Source organism: Lingula anatina, chromosome 6 (genome assembly GCF_051362555.1).
Source record: "Lingula anatina isolate TDL-2025a chromosome 6, LinAna3.0, whole genome shotgun sequence".
NCBI lineage: Eukaryota > Metazoa > Brachiopoda > Lingulata > Lingulida > Lingulidae > Lingula > Lingula anatina.
The window spans coordinates 23152186-23174430 of record NC_141772.1 but is presented as its reverse complement, the minus strand read 5'-3'; the positions used below and the strand labels follow the sequence as shown (position 1 = coordinate 23174430).

The 22245-nt window shown below is 37.0% G+C and overlaps 1 protein-coding gene across 2 annotated transcripts in view; it reads left to right on the top strand.

Annotated features, from left to right (window-relative positions):
- LOC106171307 (uncharacterized) overlaps positions 1-20485 on the top strand; it is a 37545-nt gene extending 17060 nt beyond the window's left edge. For both annotated transcript variants that reach the window (XM_087016139.1, XM_087016138.1), the window contains 24 exons: positions 4712-4783; positions 6024-6095; positions 6854-6925; positions 7341-7412; positions 7854-7928; positions 8449-8520; positions 8869-8940; positions 9314-9382; positions 9766-9837; positions 10270-10347; positions 10992-11155; positions 11653-11727; positions 12230-12391; positions 13090-13233; positions 13532-13720; positions 14099-14188; positions 14521-14645; positions 15028-15241; positions 15639-15749; positions 16090-16277; positions 16738-16860; positions 17201-17409; positions 18016-18121; positions 18611-20485. In XM_087016139.1, the coding sequence (XP_086872265.1) occupies positions 4712-4783; positions 6024-6095; positions 6854-6925; positions 7341-7412; positions 7854-7928; positions 8449-8520; positions 8869-8940; positions 9314-9382; positions 9766-9837; positions 10270-10347; positions 10992-11155; positions 11653-11727; positions 12230-12391; positions 13090-13233; positions 13532-13720; positions 14099-14188; positions 14521-14645; positions 15028-15241; positions 15639-15749; positions 16090-16277; positions 16738-16860; positions 17201-17409; positions 18016-18121; positions 18611-18853 (2869 nt within the window). In that variant the 3' untranslated portion in view covers positions 18854-20485. The remainder of the gene's footprint in view (positions 1-4711; positions 4784-6023; positions 6096-6853; positions 6926-7340; positions 7413-7853; positions 7929-8448; positions 8521-8868; positions 8941-9313; positions 9383-9765; positions 9838-10269; positions 10348-10991; positions 11156-11652; positions 11728-12229; positions 12392-13089; positions 13234-13531; positions 13721-14098; positions 14189-14520; positions 14646-15027; positions 15242-15638; positions 15750-16089; positions 16278-16737; positions 16861-17200; positions 17410-18015; positions 18122-18610) is intronic.
- The last annotated feature ends 1760 nt before the right edge of the window (positions 20486-22245 follow it).

Sequence of the window (22245 nt, the reverse complement as noted above, 5' to 3'; positions counted from 1 at the left end):
TTAGTACACGTGATGTACTCTGTGCAGTTTTTTCCAAAAGTAGAAACGCACATGGTGTCTTCCTTTCGAAAAAAAAAAAAAAAAAAAAAAAAAAAAAAAAAAAAAAAAAAAAAACGGGAATTATGATAAAAAGTGACAATCAAACAATGAGAATGAGGAAAGGGTGGTTTCCCGATTGCTTGCACCAGTTTTCCCCACTCAACGATTGTCTGAACGTCATTACCCCAAAGACACAGGAGATGCCCAGCCCGGTACCAAGAAAAAAAATAATAATAATTTCTAACAAAGGCGTTAAGTCGGTAACGTGACTCTGACCTAACGTTCGTGACAATGTTACCCCGCAGTTTCTACCGCAGCTCACAGCTCCTAGGGGTGCCCACTGACTAGATAAAGTTAACAAGGAGAAGTTATATGATCTCCAGCTTTCTGGCGGGGTATATCAGTTGAAAAATTCCCGGTCTTAAGAAATTGCGGCGATGCAAAGTGTTGCGTCTCGGGTGCGCGGCGTGCCACCAGATTTGAAAAAGAATGCACGTGTGCACTGATGCATGTGATCTCCACAACTCTCAAGTGTGTGTATGTGCGTGCTTGCATGTGTGTGTGTGTGTGTGTGTGTGTGTGTGTGTGTGCGAAATAATTCCCTTACTTGAGTTTTATTTATGAAATTACTATATCCCTGGGATAGATAAAAATAAATGGGAATAGGACTACAATAAACGTACTAAGGAATAATAATACTAAAGCAATGTGCAATCGTAAAAAAGTAAAAAATACTGTCCCTAAGCTCCAGTGTCCTGGTAGCTGTTCACTCCCTAGATACCTCAATTAAACCTCTGATATGGTACGATTTCTGTCATTCTCTGGAAATATTTGACTGAATCGTGTGTGCAGTGTGCTCATATGCGTCAACGTGTGTGCTTTCGCGTGCGTATGTTAAACTGGATTTGTTCGTGTTTTTGGTGAAATGCGTGCTCATCAAGCTTGTGATTGATCATTTTGTTAAAAATTTGAAGTAGACGAAATGTTCTATAATGTTTTCCAGACGATGCTTTTGTCTCAGTCACAGTTCAAATTGCAGAGAGATTACTTACAGCGCTTTGATCTTTTGTCATACGAAAGTACGTGCCATTTGTACCACGTTTTTCATTAAAACGCCAAATTGTTATTGGCACTTCTTTTAGAGAGGCGTGGCATGTACTTTGTGTTAAATATATACAGCCATCTCAGCTACCTTCGTGCAGTAGTACCTGTCGAAAATTCAACAATGTTGGTGAAATTTTATGAGACAACCTGTGCGGCGCCGTCCCTCATATTGGAAAAGTTCGCTTTTCTGCCTTTCATTTGTTCAAAGTACTGGCTGAAAGCAGGAGTGCACTGAGAGTTTCATCATAAGATGACGAATTAACCTTTAATTTCCAATATAAATATTTCAAATTTTCTTGAGGCTGAAAATGAACAAGTTTTATTTCTTGTCAGACAAAGATGTAACTCGTATGTATAGATAGATGTGACCCTTCTGTATTTGTACAACATACTATTATAAACTACGATTTCAGTAATATTCATGAAAAATAATTATTTAAAGATTTCAGTCAATTTAATAAAGAATTATAACTTGAGTATCGAAGACTTATTAAACATGCAAAAGGCAATTGTCTTTCATGTTAGAAAAAAAATTACCAAGGATGTAGAGAAGACTTCCTTCGCGCGACAGGAAGGGAGGGGGGTGGGGGCGCGCGCCCACGTACACTTAGATAATAGTCGGGAAACATAATCTGACAATATAACTGCGTCCAAGCAGGATCTGAGGATATATCTCTTTGGCTGTTACTCTCAACGATTTATCTCGAGCTCTCCAACAGCAGTAACTCCGTTTATCCTGGTGCTCGGTGTTGGATTGCTAAAAGGAAATAAATTGACACCGATTGAGGAGGCAGCACGTAACGTATTATTTTAGATTATACTAACACGTCTACTGCTGATGATAAATGGGGAATTAGGCTCATCGATTCTCCCCGCTCAGACGTATCCGCATCCGCCCCTCGCTTGGGCCATGAATGAAGAAGCAGACCAAAACGGGGAGAACGGCCACGGCCTGATTCATCACGATTGCCTACAACCAATCCATCAATAGAAAGCATTAGAGACAATAGGCACTGGGTATTTATCACGTCATTAGATTAAGAAAATGAACGGACGCGGACATGAAATCTATTGCCTCGAGCTTTAGCAGAACTTTTTTTAGATGAATCAACAACGGAGATGGAAAAGTGCTATCTGTTTTATGCATGATTATATCCAATAATAAAAATCAAATCGAATTGAATCAGATTTAATTAATGAAATCATGTCCAATTACACTTAATCCATTGAATTTAATAGATGTATTAATTTGTACAGAAGTACAGCCGGTGCAATAATTTATACTTTTGTCTCAGCATCACACGGCCCAAATAGATCTAACTGCTGGGCGTCAGTGGGACTGATTAGTAGTCAGTAGAGGTCCTCATTTTTTGAAACAGCGAAAAGTTTCTTTTCCACTGTCTAGAAAAACAGTTAGACGGGTCAGGTGGACAATTTACCGTCTCTCCGCCATAAAACTGATCTCAATCATCTTTGGATTACATGACAATCATGTGGCAAACACTAGCAACAACGTTATTCCAGTGCAGTCTTTTACTGGATTAGGAAACCAGCCACAATGGAAATTGCTATCGGAAACCTGCTAGTGGAGATTGAGGCAACCAAGGGCCTGTTCAGAACCAATTGACCCACGGGCTAACTAATCCGTGGATCAAATATGGCGCGCACTTGACAATGTATCCCTGCTTCCCATGCGCACCGTCCCTGCAGGGACAGAGCCATTAAATCTCCATATGCTTTCCAGTAGGTCGCGCCATATTTGATCCGCGGACTAATTAGTTAGTCCGCTGATCAAGTGGTTCTGAAGAGGGCCCCCAGACTGAAGACCGACCCAAAGACTGAAGCCCTAGATGAAAGGAGCCTCTGCCGGGTTTACACTATTATCTAGTGCTGCCAGTACGTGTATCGAGTTCGAGACATTTCTATGGATATTAGGTAGACGGTCTATACAGCATGTTCAGCTCTGTATTAAGACTGGTTCTTTAACAGATTCTAGGAAATGAAGCAGGGTAATGCCAGGGGGATAGTGGTTCTTGCGCTTCAATTTGTACCGCTTTAATACCGCCAGTAATTAGTCGCTTGTAACGCAACACATCTCCAGGGTTGCTCTTGCAAACGAAAAAAAAAAATGAATAAACAAGACAAGACACTTTTTAACGTGAGAACTTGCCGGCCAACCTGTGTAGAAGCCATGTCAATAAACTCGGATGTGACAGGAATAGGAGCCAGGTCCCCATTACTTCGTACAGGTGACATTCGTCCCATATACTAACCCCAACACTTCAACTAACCCTAACCCTTACTAATAATATATGGGGCCCCGGATTTCCACTCCTAGGACTACCATTCCTGCCACACCGGACATCAGTTGCGTGATATCAGTGTCCATGTAACGTGAATGTTAACACTTCACACTTTAATATACTTTAGATTACAAAAGAACTAGGAGGGTAACTCAATCCAACATTTAGCATTCTCTTTACATTGACGACATGAAAATGCCTTTAGTCTACTTTCCTCTGTGCGTGATAGAGTATGATTCACTGTGAATTACCCACGCAAGGAATCTGGGGTTTTCACAGTTAAAGCCGTGTGCATTACTTTCCGTGAAATATCACCATTTCAAATTTAATTTCAACACATACTGACGCATCACCAGAACGCTATCTTAAGGACAAACGACATCAGAAACAACTTTGCATGTTGGAATCTATTTGTCATTCCTCTGAGTACTACAACCGCGGGACTGCGGCTTTCCAGGAAGCCCCATTGCCAAGACAGGGCTATCAATCTTCGTTGCAGAACGCGTGCAGTTTCGAAGGTTAATCGTTTAAGGCACATAAGAAAATTCGTCCTCATCGATTCCCATCAACAAGTAGGATAAGTATCCTCGCTGCGTTCCCCTCATTTGTACTGAATTAGCATCGATTTCCCCTTTAAAACGTCTGTTTAACGCCCGGGCGGTATTGGCCTATCGGAATAGCACGCAGTCAAATTAATTCGTAGTCTATGGCACTTAGTAGAAATCGAAAATGTGGGCTAAATGGGGTTTGTGTCTTTAGCTTCAATTACATTACATGGCTCAAGCCATCACGTGTATGTAGATTTGCGGTGATGACCAGACTTAATAAACAAATTTAGTGGCTCAACTGGTGTGCTTAGAATAGATAATGACTGTCCCAAGATAAGAAACCTAGAATTGAGAGAAAGAAAAAAAGAAAAGAGAAAATGGAGCACCAGTATGGCACTGGTTAATATGCAAATTATTCCATCGACAAGTCAAGGCCAATGTACTTTTAGGAACGGCTGAAGCGCCATGTATCATATATACAACCCACGCTTATTCTCTTTTGAAACAGTGAACATTTTTATCGTTATTTCATATTCACAAGAGACAAGGAAACACCTATTAAAAATATGGCATTGCCAAGTTAATCATCTGGACAATCCATCTTCCAGGTAATTGTGCCACTAACAGGTGACAAATTAAATCGATTTATTCTGGATATTTCACCAATACAACTGTTGAGATGAAACTAATGCTCTGTGCGTTTTTTTTCTCTCATAGGAATCTTGCCGGCAACCGCTTGAAGTACATTGCTCACGGAGCCTTTGCGGAACTCACAGTCCTAGAATCATTGTAAGTTGTTTTTATTGAGAGCATACACATCGAGTAGAGCCTAGGTCTAGCAAGGCCGAGACCTAAATATGGAAGACAGCTTAATCCTTTAGTGGTCTCTCAATGACATTCATTGACATTCATTGAGAGACCATTAAAGGATTACGCGGTCTTCCTTTCATGTAGGTCCGCCATATTTAGGTCTCGGCCTTGCTAGACCTGGCTCTTCTCGATGTGAATGCTCTCATTGAAATATCGAATCTAATTTGTCATACAACAATTGGTATTGTATGGGCACCTGCACTGCCCTAAAGATGACTATACAAGACCCTCACAGAGAAAAAGGTTTTACGGGCCGCTGAATGCAATCAGTATGACAGGCTAGCACACCTCCTCTAGTTTCTTACGTACTACTATAATCGCCAGCTTCTCTGTGTTCTATTCAACACCAGGAGGCGTGTATTCTGTTAATCTGATTGCATTCAGCGAGAGTCCCCGTGGAGCTAGTGTACGTAAGCTAGATCGACACATTTCGTTGTGAACGGTCCCCAAGACACGGTGCTTAAGAGTACTTTAAAAGTTTGGTAAACCGTATCGTTGTTGAATTGACGCATATATCAATAACTAGTGAATCTTTTGATGAAGTATCTCAGTTTTAACGTAATCATCTTCGCATCATCACATCCATTCCCACAAGTGCCCGACAACTTCATTACTGCATGTACGCGTTCTTCTTGTAACAATATTTGAATCACTATATTCTACGAAGAAAACTGTCAACTCTGTTGGTCCCGTAATTAATCTTGTCAATATTGGTTTAATTATGTTATTGATAAGTGTCATTATGTGTTTACGAAGCATAATCTTGTTTCCGTTAATACAGTGCACACAAACTCTTTTACATGCGTAATACAAGGGGGGGGGGGGGCTCCACTCCCAAGCACAAGGTACGATGAGCACACTGATAATCCTGGTATTTTGTCTCTATCACACACAGAACACTTAAAATCATATGTGCACCGAGCAATTACACAGCTTGGCTTTCTTCGTCCCAAATGTGCTCACAAAATATAGCACTGGTGCTGAGCTTGCTTATGCCCCGAATTAGTGAGCTTTTGGATGCCAAATACCAAAATTACCACTACCAACGTACCAGTAATCCCGTTTATGGCTCTAGTTCAATGACTCTATTGCCTTTCGTGCTAAGGGCTGCATTTCGTATTTTATTAGGTTGTCTTATTTCTTCTTCTTTTATCTTCAGGCTTCTCAATGATAACGTGATAGAGAAACTTGAACCGGAATCAATGAGGAACACAAGTCGCCTTGTCACTCTGTAAGTAAAGATGACATATATTTGGAACCACACAACTTCACTACGAAACTGATACAAAGGTCGACTAAATAATAATGATAATAATAAACATTAATAATGAAGATCAGATTCCATCAGATCTCAGAATTTTAAGATCTCTAGTTAAAGGTGTAATGGGGGGGGGGGGGGGGGGGGAAGAGGCTTCTGGCACCAGATACCCCAGGATGTGGATTTGAGGGGTTTGCGATTGGGGTGTTTTCGAGGTGTAGCCGAGATAGTTTCACACTTCCATGTCACATACAGCGTAACCGGCCTTTCCCACGCTTGACGTTCCGAACAAAGGATGATTGCACTTGAATTTTGCTTAAAACACAATAAAGCGTATTGCAATACAAGTACGCGTTCACCTCTACAAGCAAAATACAAGAGCAATTATCTTACGTTACGCCAGCCGCGATAAATATGCTATATGAATACTTTTAGTGTGATTGTTTTCCCTCCTTAATCGTGTTTTGACGGATACTGTATACGCCTGATATAACAGTATGGAACATGACTTCATGGAGAGTCAGTAATTCTACGATGATTACTCCAATGTTTCTGCACGAAAGCAGTATTAATCATTTTCATGAATTTGCGGCATTGGCATAGTAACAAGAACTATTTTTCTTTTAGCTCCATCTACCTTTAGATCCAAGGAGCAATACTTAATACTTGAATCATGAATACGTTAATTTCGTTTTTTTTTGTCGTAATTGTAGTTGATAAATTATTTTCAGAGAAATAAGCGGAAATTTTCTTCGAGAACTCCACAACGATACGTTCAAATACTGTACCAATTTACAACACTTGTAAGTACTGAAAGACTGGACATCCGTAATGGTTTTATACATTCTTATGATTGACATGTTTTCATTATATTGCAAAATGATTTCCATGAAATTCTAAAATAGATAAATAAAGTTTATTTAATATTCAGGCTTAAACAACCTTAAGCTGCTGTTCAGAACATTTATTTTACTGTACGTACGTATTTGTTTCATGGTAAACGCCTTGGAGAGAATCTTGACAGTTGGCAATTTCAAAGTTTCGGGTCACTTCTCAGATCAAGATATACTTTCCTTGAAACTGATGCCTTTTCTTGGTAAACTTTAATTTTGTAGAATAAGTTTGAATACTAAAATGACCTTCTTTGTGGAGATGATTAATCTGAATGTGTACCGCAAAGTTGTTTGATCAGTTATTGATTTCCTTTTTTGGTTTCAGAACGCTGAAGAGGAACCCTCTTGTGTCCATTGATGGTCATGCCTTCAGCACCATCAAACATTTAAAAACGCTGTAAGTGTTTGTCTCTGTGTCAGTTCATGTATGTTCCCTAACACGACACATTATTGTCATTGTATTGATTTTACGTGTTGAATTGCTTCTAAAAGATTTGAAATTGGAGCCGGTAAAAACCGTTACAAGAGAATGGCGTTTTTGGGCAGTTGGCCTGGCGCGTCAGGCTTCAAATCGAAACCCAAAGAAGAATGCCAAAAAGAAAGCCGCCAGTATAAATTACATCACCATGTGCCTTTTATATAAAAAAATTATAATTCCACGTTGCTATTTGACAGTTACTGGAGCAGCCTCACTAAAAAACAAGCAAAAGCGGGCTTTTTTTTCTGTGACCACAATGAGCTGTCGATTGCGTGAGGAGGTCTTTTGAGAACATCAATTTTCACACTGTAATGGAGACTTTACACGTTGTCTGTTTCATGTTTTTCTCTTTTTGCTCAGGGACCTCAGCGCGTGCGGTCTTGGTCGGCACAACATAACGAACACGTTTCAGAATCTGAGTTCCCTAGAGACGTTGTAAGTATACTTGATATAGATATGGATACGTTTGATATACAAACAGATAAAATACCATCACAAATGAAATTTCAGCAATTTAGACACACTTACTGAGGACAATAGTCTTTTGGTGAATGAATAAAGATAAGTAAAAAAGCAAAGCTTCGCCTTGACGTCAAGGGAATATCACATTGACATCCACTGGCGCTTTACGTACTGCACGCAGTATTTGGGGAGCTTTTAATATCCCTCTAGGACCCTTTAAAGTATCGTATGAAGGGTCGCAATTACCCTGATTAGGTTAAGACTAAAGCCGAATCACTGGTATGGTACACGTAACATACTCTCTCGCGCGCACACGCCACCACACAATAGTTAGATGGATTTATCTACTGATATCTATCTATCTATTAATCTATCTATCTATCTGTCTAACTATTTATCTATCTATCTATCTATCTATCTATCTATTAATCATGACACTAAATACATGAATGTCGTTGAGTGACGTATGCCTTAGAACATATATTTATTTTAGAATGCTTGACAACAACGAAATATCAGACTTACCAGAAGGAGCACTGAAAGGGACAAATAGTCTAACCACATTGTAAGTATAGAGATGACTCTAATTTTTTATTTCTGTGGGAAACGATATCTCGGTATAGACTTTGACCCCGTCACAGAAGAGGGCAATGTTTCCATCAGCATTTTTTTTTTGCGTTGGTTTGTCTTGTTGACATCAGATATCATAAAAAGTTATCAAACTTTGACAAAATTTTAGAACATGTGATTACAGTTTTAAATGAGTCTGAATTACTTAATATTTTATTGCTCAATATTTTTAAGATTTTTATGAGTAATTAATAAAAATATTTTTATTATGTATTATATTTAATCTTGTTGGCCTTATGGTGAAATAATGTCATGTAACTGCATGCACATTCTTCTCTTTCAGATGGGCTGTGAACAACTCAATGGTAAAATTTCCTCTCTCTGCCATCAGAGGACTGAAATCTTTGACCACCCTGTAAGTTTTTGAAGTTCAAAATACATTTGCGGGGGGAAAATCATGAATAAACCTTCCTAGACTGACAAATATTTCTGACACTAAGTTATTGGTTTGGCGCTAGATGGACAAGTGAGTCAGATGTACAGGTATGTTGTGTGAGTTGACTAGTTGTAAGGGGGGGGGGGGGGGGGTAGGGGTATCTCACTCTACTCCCCCTTCACCGTTACCCCCCCCCCCCCCCCAATCAGTTTTTGAATGACCTTTAGAAAAAGCTGGTTATTGGAGTTATGCGTGTCTGAGTTAGGATAACATAGCGTAAAGGTGGGCAGTTCTTCGTGCAAGTCAACACCATGTGCTCTGAAGCTTAAAGTTATGCCTGGTTTCCTTTTAGGTACCTAAGTAATAACAAGATACAAGTGGTTCCTGCCAACTTGTCCGAACTCGTGGCTCTGAAATATCTGTAAGTATCCAGGATGGCCAGTTGACAGTTACCAAGACTGAGAGCGCTATGTGTTTTCAAAATTTCTATAGATTTACTCTTTGTCAAAATAAATAACTAAAAAAATAAAGAAAGAAAGAAAGGAAGAAAGAAAGAAAGAAAGAAAGAAATGAATAAAAGGAATAAATAATAATAATAATAATAATAATAATAATAATAATAATTATTATTATTATTATTATCAATATAATTATCCATTTTTTTGTTGAATATTTATCTCGGATATTGTCTGACAAATTATTATTAAAATAATAATGACAAAAATTTGTCCGGCAATATTCAAGATACGGCAATATTCTACAAAGCATCTAAAACTAATTATGTGGATTGCATGTACTTTTCAGATATCTTGATGATAATGAAATTCACACATTTGAAGATGGTTCTCTTCAAGGTCTGCATAGACTGACGACTTTGTGAGTAAACTTTGCAATTTTATTATGATTTTAACCTGATATCTGATATCTACGTGTTCAAAACATTTGATATCTGATATCTTCGTGTTCAAAACATTTGAAGCAGAAATTGAGCATTCATTTTCATTTGTTCTATTTTAAGACTTCTGTGAAGTGAAAATTTACTACATGCTTTTGCAACCTGTTTCCTATTATACATTGTACATGTAACTTTAGATTTCCCATGTACTTGTATGACGCTTGTACCACAGAAGTTATGAAACTGAGCAAATCTCTTGGTAATTGATCAGCTTGCACAAGTAACCAAACATGGACTTTAAATTTGGTGGATTTTATTACCATAATATTTAATTCTTTTCATTTCTTTCCTTTCATTTAATTTATTTATGCAACTTGGTCTGATTTGTGATAAAGATATTGATTTTTTTTCAGGTGGCTCTCCCGCAATAAGATCAGCTATCTACCAGAATCTTTTCAGGATCGTTTCAATCACTTGGAGTATGGCAATGTGTGAGTGCAGTGAACTGCTAGACAGATCTACAGCTTCTGTTAATTATATGTAACAAAAAAGGGTGAAATACTAGTATACGCTAAAAATAGTTTCAGGCCCGTAGCTAGCAATATCAAATGGGGGGTTCATTTTCTGAAAAAGTGGACCTTTTTCCATAAAAACTTCATGTACCTAGATCAAATTTTATCCAGAGTGGACCTTTTCCCAGCAAAAAGGGCGGTTCTTTCGAACTCCCCGAACCCCCCCTGGCTCAAGGCCTGAGTTTAAAGGCAGTTTTTGTGACAGGAATGCCGCCAGTTTGTACTTCATGTTAAATATACCGGGTGCTTTAATTAAAGAAGTAATATTGTAAAAATGATCCTGTAAGATCATGTTCAGATCAATGTTCATTTTGAAAGAGATACCACAAAAATGTCTTATATAAAAATGATCTATAAAATGTGTTTGAATTAATTAAGACAGTGTTTTGCTTCAGTGATAAAGTGAAGAGTACATATTAGGTATAAAACAAGGAGGATCAGAATCTTTCAAGTTGAAAATTTGAAAAATACTGTTTCAGTTTACAATACAGATGTAATAAAAGCTGATGGTAAAATATGCATGATACAGAATTAATATAAGTACTGCCACCTTGCATTGACAGGCCGTTGTCCAAGAACCCAATGTCATGTGACTGTCACATGGTGTGGTTTGCTCGCTGGGTCAGGCGAAAAAGTGGGTTCGTAGTTCCAGAGCCTGTTTGTGCTGAACCTGCCAAGTTAAAGGGCATTTCCATGGCGACAGTTCCTCTGGAGGATATGCTGTGCTGTAAGATATATAGTTTATTTGTCAAATGCTATACCATTGTTACTTTTTTTCTTCAAATTGTTCATGGTTCCAAGATATTGTATTTAGTAAGTTTTGTGAGTGAAGAGAGTTATAGTTATGTTGCATACTCACATGTCAACCAACTTCTGTGCTCAAACTGCACATGTATTCAGTCTGATATGTCTTTTGTGACAATAGAAATATAGCAGTTTTGTAGTGTTTTGTTCCAATTTCCAGTACTCATTGCCAAAAGTTACAAAAATTGTTAGAAGTGTTTCAATTTTATAGCCCGGGGGACATGCTTATTTTAAAATATGAACTAAAAGTCGGTCATCAACGTTATCATGCAAGTCATCTAGTATGTCTGAATTTTATTAAACAAAACATAAAATAAATGAAAGATCATTGAGGAAAACACAAGGACTGCTACTATCATAGTTTGATATATTCATTAATTGAACAGCAATTTTTGATAAAACATAAATATTGTATTTTAGCAACAACTCCAGTTTTATGCAATGCTCAAGATCCTCACTGCCAGAAACTGTGTGGAAATAAAACGTCTTGCTTTGGTGAGTGATTTGTTGGCCATAATTAAAAAAATCAGAACATTCCAATTTACTGTCGATCATTGTGTTTGAGATCTTGAGCTACATGTACATAGATATAACTGAGACAACAGGACAGTCCAATGTTATAAAAATACTACATATAAAATACTATAGAGAATAATAATCAAATCACATGAACAACATGTACCTAAGTGTACAATGTATTTCTTAGAAGACTAAAATTCTAAAATTAATTTACTTAGTTCGAGCCGAAGATACATGTACATCTTTGTTTAAAAAAAGACATTTGCCTACATGATAGTATTGAATTGCATGTAATTGGATCTTTTGTCCATCATCTTATTGTGAAAATATAATAACATCTGCAATTATGAGAGCCTTTCCTTTGTAAAGTGTTAAATATGCATGTACTAAATGCATGGAGTTGGTAACTGCATTTTTGGAAAATTCATATTGAAAAAAATAAGTTCTGTAGCAGGCAATATCTGGGTTACAATTTCAGTCTGTCCTGCTGGGAGTTATGGGACAATCTCCAAAGATGTGTCCGCCATGTCCTGTACCAGCTGTCCCGCCTTCTCCCATAGTCCCCTGGGTAGTCGGTCACTAGGCGACTGTCAGTGCAGGGAGGGCTACGCTCAGAATGGAACCACAGCCCTCTGTACAGGTACAGTGTACAATGGCTTTAACTGATAGACATGCACACATATGATCAAATTATCAGTAAAACTGTCTGTGGTTCCAAGGAATTGTACTTACTGAAGTTTTAGTGATAGTATAATCACTTGGGAACAAAAACTGTGGGCATGCAGCCTGATGGTGCCCTTGTGGCAAGAGCAAAGTAAAAAGTAAGTGAAAACCATCCCTCAGACGTCAGTATAATTAAATGAGTATCACAGTTAAGATTCAGAACCAGTCTGATGGGTTTATCTCCGGGTGACATGCATGTACTGTTCTGCTGTATGCCAACTGGGCCGTTATTCCCGCAGGCTAGGGGAGATTCAAACTGGCATCTCATTGGGTAGATTTGCAAAAAATAAATAAAAATACTGGTTATTATTTATATAGTTATATATTAAGGTATGTAGAGATGAGAAGCATATAATAATGAAGAAAAGAAAATACTTAATCATAAAATCTGTTGTAGAAACACATTATTTATGATGCAATTTATAACATATGCATGTGTAACAGTATTTTTTATAACATATAATGTATGCATTATAACATATAATCTATGTATATTGATACCATAATTTTGTAAAGACAAGGATATAAATTGATACACTGGTATATTGACAGTGGACATATCATTTTCTCTCTCCACTGAACAAATCATATTAATACCCTACTTTATTATTGCAGCTTGTCCCAAAGATACCTACAAGCCAACCATTGGTCCAGGACAGTGTCTGGGGTGTAGGAACGGTTCTTCCACCTTCTATGAGGCCTCCCCCCACTGTGATTGCCAACCGGGATTCACACTAAATAAAAATAAAGAATGCACTGGTAATTAAGTTTATTTGATCAATTTAATTTACAGAATGTTTAATTAATTAGTTTTTAAAGATTTTGGTAGTAGTTTGATTCTCTGCCTTTCTTGTCACGTTTTTTTTTTCTTTAATTAGATTCTATCTGATTAAAAAAATATATATATATGTCATTTAATTGTGATGAAATTAAAGCTACTTTTTCAGTAAAATAGAGTGAGACATATTTGTTCCAGTATTTGCTGTACATCCTACGTAGTACATAACAATAACACTAGTAAGTTTGAAATATTATATTATTTGTCCAAATCTTCCAGCATGTCCAGAGAATTCTTTCAAGGAGTACCCAGGCCCTGGTGCATGCACTGTGTGTCCAGCATTTTCTGAGAGTTCTGTTGCCAGCGTCTCATTCAGAGACTGCAACTGTACCTACGGAGAGTTCCAGAGCACGCACCAGAAGTTTGGAAAATGTCAGGAGTACGACGGGCAGGAGAAGGTGTTGATGAGTGAGTATGGCTCTCTCTCTCTCTCAAGATCTCTCCCTCTCTCTCTCTCCAGATTGTTTAAATGATGAACTCTTTTGCTGTAAAGCTGGCAAATGACAAAAAAAAAAAAAAAAAAAAAAGAAGAAGAAGAAAAAAAAATGGAAATGCATCTTAAACTCAACCTTAAAACTACAGGTAATTTTTTAAAATTTAGACTCAAAATATTATCATCTTAAGATTAGTTATGTATCTATTAACTGAAAAGTTGAAAATTTTAGACATTAAGACAATCATTTGATAAGGAGGCTCATTTTTTTTACCCTAAAGTTAGCATTTTCTTGTAAATGTTAATTATGAACAAACAATTTAATCAATCATTTGTCTCTGTCATTTCCCTAGGGTTGCAGACTCCACCCCCAGGGTATAAGGTGGATTTAGTACCAGTTATAAACAACAGTGTCCAGCAGAGACAGGAGCCAAATCACACTGGTAAACATTTGATCAGACCCAACCATATTGATCATGCAGACTAAAAGAATTTTTGTGTTGATTTCTGAAGTCATGTCCTGCATACCCATTGACTTATATTATATTGACTTGAATTATACATTCTGCACAAGGATCTTAATTGATTGGCGTGCTTTCCTAAGAAAAGGCTACGATGCATCCAGTAATAATTCCCATATATTAGTACTTACTGCACATTTACAGTGTAGTAATATGTTGGACAGACAGAGGGACAGACAGACAGAAAGAAAGGCAGACAAAGTTTTACCTTTGCAAGTTTCACTTTAGGAAACATCTTTTAATTTTGTTTTCAGTTGGCATGGTTCTGGGAGTCATCACAGGTCTGGCAGGAATGGTCATTCTGGGCATCATGACTGCCCTTTTTTTGTTCAGGAGGAATAAGAAAGCCAGCAAGTTCTCAGTCAATGATCTGTATGATGTAAGTTGATACCATTCACTTTCCTCAAAGATGATGGTTGTATTCTTATTACTATCATTCTAGTGCCAATGTGAAGCACTCTGGTACTATGAGGAATGGCACAGAACCAGTTTGGTACCTTTGAAATTATATACCTCTGTTTATGTTTTTTTTAAATAATCTTATTGTGCAATTCCACTATATTCCATGTTTCCAGAAACTGTAACAATTAATTTGTAATTGAAAAGATTTAGTACATGTACCAGTACTAATTAATACATCAGTTGACATTTTCTTGGATAATCTAATTAGGTCCATCAAATAGATTGAACAACCATAATTCTTAATTTTAATTTGAAATTAAAAATATTAAAACATGTTTGTTTTACCCATATCTCCATAGGAAGCCAGTGAGCCTGCCCTCAGTATCAGACATCACTCTGTGGACAACCTGTACTTTGATAAGAAGCAATATTTACAGTGGGAATTTCCAAAGAAAAACCTCAAGATTGGCCGTATTCTAGGACAGGGGGCATTTGGTCAGGTCCACGAAGCTTGGGCTGAAGGACTGGACAATGTGGTGAAGCCAGAAAAGGTTGCTGTCAAAACACTGAGAGGTATGGTTGGGATACAAATGAAGCACCACCAGTGCCGATTAAAATACAGATTAAGTTGTGTTCTCACAGTCAGGTACATGTACACTTAGTTGACTCTCATTTTGTATAGATCCTGAATAATGGAAGTTATCTCAAGGCTTATACAATATCAAACCATTAGGTTACTTAATTGACAGACTTGACTTTTTTTTACAACTCGATCCTTGGGACCCATCATGGCTTCCATAGACATATACCTGTATCTTTATGGTAATATATGATAGCATTTCATCTTTTTTTGAAACTCTGAAAGCAACAAAAAAAATATTATTGGCAATTCATTTCTGTTTTAGATAAATGCTGTGTTCTAGGTTTGGTAAATTAATATTCTATATTAATTTATGGTTGTCTTTTTCAGAGCGAGCAACAGCAGAGGAGAAAGAAGCGCTGAAGGTGGAGCTGGACCAGATGATATACGTTGGTAACCATCCTAATGTAATCAACCTGCTCGGAGCTTGCACATATGGCGGTATGGAAGAAAAAATGTTACTTAATTTTCCAGTAACTAAATAAAGTTAATTTTTGACTGTAATTTTTCCATTATTTGCATAAATTTTTGGCTTTTTAAAAAGTCTTATACTAGTAATACATAGCTGTAATTTATTTATGGGTTGCACTGGGAGTATGCATAACAAATTCATATGAGATAGCAGTCTACTTTTAGTTGAGATCATTTTTTAATTAGACAAACAGAAAAAAAGACCAAAGGATGGATAAAGCATGAATTATAAACTTAATTGCATGTATAAAATTTTACCAATATCAGACAGCTGAATTACCTTTACATTTTTCATTTTCTACGTTAACAGGTCAGCTGTTGATCATAATGGAGTACGCAGCCCATGGAAATCTTCTGAACTACCTAAAGAACAAGTCCCTTCAGCTGGACTTTGCTTACAGGGATGCCACAAACCCTCTCATTGTGACTGAAGACAAAGACATCTTGTCATTTGCCTGGCAGATTGCCAAGGGGATGAGCCACTTGGAAAGTCTAAAGGTTCTTTTTAATTTCTTCTTTTTTTTATTTCAAACAGAACTTACCAATATTAAGTAAATGGTCCTCCAATATAAATGGCACATGGAAATAATATCTGAAATGTTAAATAATCTATGATTATAGTTAGAATATGCATAATACATGTAATATGCACAATACATTTGAAGGATTTTGAGTTAAATCCTGAAAATTGATTATACAAGTGCAGTGCCTTTAAGACACAGAATTGAAAACATAGCTCATTTAAAATGTTTAAATACAATGCATTTCTATAAAGGCCATTTTTTAAAATTTACATATAAAGGAGTTTTTTGCTGAAGCTTAATCAGTTACAAGTACCTTCTTAGGTGCAAATTTATATACCTATAGTTTTTAAAAATGTTGATGAACAACATTTTTTGTAAAGGTTGTCTCAAAAAGTCATACAGATATTTGAAAAAAAAATTACATTCCTCCTCAGTGCATCCACCGTGATCTGGCAGCAAGGAACATTCTCATCAGTGAAACAATGGTGGCCAAAGTCTCGGACTTTGGTTTGGCACGAGAGGCTTACGAGAGTGGATATTATTTCAAGGAATCCAAGGTATGATTGTTTCTGCAGGTGGTTCTAGGGTGATATATAATAAAGACAAGATGGGGGCATTTTTCTTGGAAATTTGAATTTGTTATAATTTACTTAAACTGGCATCAGTTACATAATATGAATGTCTTTTTCCATAACTACAATATGAGGAATTTAAGCATGATGCAAGTGGTAAGTGTAACAATGTATCTTTATTTACAAATATGAAATATGCTTTATGTACAAATTATGAAAGGAAAAGACCAAAAGAAAAAAATTGAATATATTATCAAACCAATAAAATTTCTTACTTCTCCTATCCCCATACTGACCTGATGCCTTTTATCTAACTTCACTGCAGGGTCGTCTGCCATTTCGATGGATGAGCCCCGAGTCCCTCCTGTCCGGCCAATACACGACAAAGAGCGACGTCTGGTCTTATGGGGTGGTTCTTTGGGAAATGGCCACCCTGGGTGGCACCCCGTACCCAGGTATCCCCCCTGAGCAGATGTACGAGATGCTGAGATCAGGGTACCGGATGCCACGCCCTGAACACTGTGGACAGGAGATGTAAGTTAGAGGGAATGTCTCCTGTTTGGCAAGGCTCCATGGCTGCCAGATTTCAGGAACACACCTAATTGATCGATCAGTACCATGAATTGGTGCTTAATAAAATTGGGCATTTACAAAAGACAAACAGAAAAAAAGAGAAATTGCAGAATGATTTGGCAAAATCCGAACAGTTTACTGTTTTTATCAATTTACATAATAATTGTAACTTTGAATTAAAACTGTTGTTCTGAAATAAAACCAAGCACATATGTGATAACATAACATGAAACATCCAAAACTCTTTGATTATTTTGCAAAAGCCAGAATATTAATTAATTGTGGGTTTTCTTCTTAACTTACCTGGCTCATTACATGTATCTTGAATTATGTTGGATAATAAGAACGGACTGGAATCCGTTTGTATCACTTTTTACTCCCTGACATAGAGGAACCAATCTCAGTTAAGGGATAAAACACAAATCAAATTTTGATTTAGAGCAGACTTTTTTCCCAGCCAAAAGGGAGGTTCTTTCTCACCCTCTTAACCTTTCCCCCCTCCTACATTATGGACCCTACATATCAGACAACATCAAATGCATTACAATTGGTGACATTTTTTTTCAGATATAACATAATGCAGAACTGTTGGAAGGAGGTTCCATCTGAGAGGTGTACTTTCAAAGAGCTGGCAGAAAAATTTGACAAAATCTTGCAGCTTGTGGCTAACAAAGTAGGCAATTTAGTGATACTTTAAAATTGATTTTTTTTCTTTGCTGATGATTATATTTTAGAATTTTTAGCAAAAAAAAAAAAGAATTCAATTGTTTTGTTTTGTTTTTTTTTCTGATGATTATATTTTAGAATTTTTAGCATAAAATTAATTCAGTAGTTAGGATACCTGGTAAAGCCAGTATTTCAGGTCTGTGGGAATTTAATAATTGAGCCATTTCCCTTAACTACCTGCAATTAGTACTAATGGAAACATGGACATAATATTATGTCCATGATGGAAATGAAAAAAGTTGGAGCAGGTGGGGCTACCCCCCTCCCACTCGCAGGTAGCCCCCTTCCTCGATCCACACACACACACACACACACACACATCACTTTATCTAGTGAGTCCAAGCCAAAGTGTTTGATCTGAACAAATTCTTTACCAGGTTACAGAACCAGGTATATACATGTACATGTATCATCTGATTGTTTTACATTATCTTAGGAGTACCTGGATATACAGCCATCAAACAATATGGCCGCCCTGCCAGTGTACTTGGGCGACGAGGACAATGAACCAGACGGAGGTTCAGAGGAAGCTTTGATGAACAGTTCCACGGATAAAGATTCGGACAGTGGCTCCCCCATGTGTCCAGCCACAACAGGTGCCCTCTATCTTAGCAGTGTGAGGAATCCGAGGAATGATGAGAATCTTTGCTCAACCAATCCGGTGTCTGTGCGACTTTGAAGAATGGAAGAGTGGAATTTTGGGAATGGATTAATGTCAGTTTATTGTGTGTGTGAATGAATGAATTCAGTGCTCAATTAATTCTCTGTCTGAGAAATCTGTTTTTTTTTATTTTCAGACTTTGAACTTATGAGTCTCATTATTATCAGCCCATTATTATGTATTATAGAATGATGGAAGTGCAAGATTTGTTCAAGCAGCTATTTTTCTGCATTATGTAGCAACAACGGAAATATAGTAAAACAGAAGCTGTGCCAGTAAAATTTAGTAATTTATTTGTTTACTGTCCACTGCCTCTGCCTGAATTGATTATTACATTATTTATTATTACCCTTTGGTATAAAGAGCCAATGGGCTTGATATTTTTGGCACAAACCACCTTTAATATGATGAAATACAGATAGTTGTAGATATTTGTATCCAGGTTAGAAATCACTTCGATGGTTGCATGAGTACTGCAGGCACAATTAACATGCACATGTATATAGTCTCCTACAAATGCACTAATTTATTGGGTTGAAATGCTAGTAAAGAATATCTTATACAGGCAGTAAGAGCATTGTTGGGGGCTGTAATTCTTTTGTGAAATGGGGCCTCGGTAAGCTGGTGAATTAAGATGAAAAATTTGAAAGTTAAATGTTTGAGATGTGTAATGAGTTATCAGGGATTTCTGCACAATGATTAAAAGACTTAATTATGGCATTTATTCTTATACAGTGGTATGTGTTGCATGAACTTTCTTTTTCATTTAAACCACAAAACTGGATGTTAGATGTCCATTAGATTATAGGAACAGTTCCTGTTGAAAATACACAGTGTATAATTTTTCATCAAAAAATTATATTTAATGAATTTTTCTGAGGCAAAGGCTATTTTTATGTCACTAACCGACTTTTGATCCACCCTCCCTGATGTTCACCATAGCTCTGTAACAATGCGGGGAAATTAAAAAGGTAATGTTGTTTTTTCAAATTCTGCAATCCTTTCGACCTCAGTTACAGGTTGCATGTGATAAAAAATAATAAAACTGTGTCAAGATGGTTAAGACGCACATGTATGTGGCAAGGTTTGTCAGGGGGTGATAGCATTACTTAATACCTCAGATAATGTCTACAAGAAGCTAGAGGTTTATATACTTGTGTTAATATAAAATCTTACGTTTTGTCTCTTTAAATGTTTTGAACAACGATCCCTGAATCTGTATATTTGACAAAGCTTAAAGTAGCATAAGCGATTAGTTCTATCTTCAATGGTGCTATAAGTTACAAAAAAAGACGAATGTGATATTCCAAAACGTAACTGTACAATTCTTTCCATTTGTTAATTGAAAAAAAATTTAACTCAATAGTCTTTTTTAAAGACGTGGCATTTATTTAAAATGTTCAAATGTCTCACTTTTTCAGTTGAATAACTTTTTCAAGATTTTTCATTTTTAGACACGCACAACAATGTCTTTTATGACGCTAGGCCAACAAAGTTTTCAAACGAAAATTCAAATGAATCAGCATTTCAATTATTATTTACATAAAATTTTTGAGGAAAATTATTAATTTGCGTTTGAGTGTAATAATTAACTAATAAGCATTATTATTACTGTTCTTTGAGATTGGTTCTCAACTTCTCAAAATACAGACTTGACATTTAATATGGAATATTTTTTTGCAAATTATTTTTCATCAGTTTTTTCCTATTTTGCTGACTGATAAATGAAAATAAGGATTAAAATCGTGTTTTAATAACTTTTATTTATCTCTTTGATGTCATTGTGACATCAGTTCATTAATTGAATTCGCCAGTGAAGCAAACAAAAATGCATTGCCTATTTTAAGTCTTACGACAACCATTGAAAGCGATATTTTGGAGCTCCATATTTGCCAAATTATCGTCTGTGACAGAGTTATACACCCCACAAAGGACCCTCATGCCATTGTCTTGTCACAGCAACGGTCGCTGTTACACCTGACGTCATCTGGCTGCTACCAGAGCTTTCAAGCGGCAAGGCATTCCTTATGATAGGTTTTTAGAGTTTAATCTGGAAAAAAATTCCAGGCAACGGTCAAAACATGTCCAATTTGGTTCAGTTTTGTTGTAGGACATGCACACCGTTGATTCGGAGAGTAATGACCTACTCACGTATTGTCTGTGTGGTTCAAATATGGCGATTTTGGTGACCAATGTATCTGCTCAATCACGTGGCTCTGTAAGTCATCTGCTATTAAAAGTGTCCTGTGTGAGTGGGCAATCTCATCGTTCAACCTAAAATTGTTCCTAAGGTGCCCCCTATCAAATAATAGTCAAATGGTTCCCAGATTATTCCTTTATTTCATCTGGTTTAGGGTTTCATCAATGACTACCATTGGTGTTTTGGCACCAATGTGGTATTCACTCCAAATTCTGACGCTTTCAATGACCCTAGTCACTTTAGAAGCGGCACACGCCTTGTCGTAGGCCTTTTCAGGATGTCTGTAAACTCTGTTTTGACCAGTTAAGCGGTACAGGTGAGATCTGACCTCAATAAAGAAAGTCACGCGGTTTCAGTGTTCTACCCAGAAACGGTCATGGTCCTCAATTCATTAGAGAAACAGATGACGCTATTTTGCTGTTTACAGTGGCTTCCTCAGAGGTCGTTTGGTATCCTAACCTGCTAACACCAGTCTGGTATTGGCTAAGAGCCTTGAAAAACGCGTTTTGGTCACAATTTGCCCCTTATTCTGAACGGACTGGGTGGGTTTTGTTTAGTTGCAGCAGCATACCCTGAAGGACAGCGAGTCCTGTGCCCTGGTGGTAAGATGTCGATACATTGGGCGTGGTCTCTGTGTAGGTACATCAGTCTGGGCATAACTCCATAAAACTGTGCAGACTATTCCGTTTGACACAATAATCTGTCTGGCAATGTCTGTTTTTTTCGCGCCATTCTGGCACAGATTAACAATTTTGTAAAACATTGTTTAACTCATTTTACGCGCTGCAAAACCGACCACTTGCATGCAAAATTTCAAATTCATCTATGCAGTAGTTGCCGACATATGGATACTTTTTTGACAGAACCATGCTTCGCCAAAGCCAAGCTTTGACCAGCCCAAAGAAGCACTACCCAATTAAATCACTGCATATTACACAATGCAGCGGTGCAACAGACTTGGTACTCAGTTAATTGGTAGCAACACACCTGACTTCACACTTCTCCAGTCAGATATCTTATATGAGATCTGAGTTTTATGGAAAAAGAAAGCATTTTTACCTAGGCATACCTTTGAAACTGAAATATTCCATATTAAATGTCAAGTCTGTATTTAGTTGATTGTTCGTTTTGTTATTTGACAAATGGCAACAGTGAATATTTCTTCTTTATCAAAACAGTTGCAGTTTCTTGTTTGTATCAATGATGTATA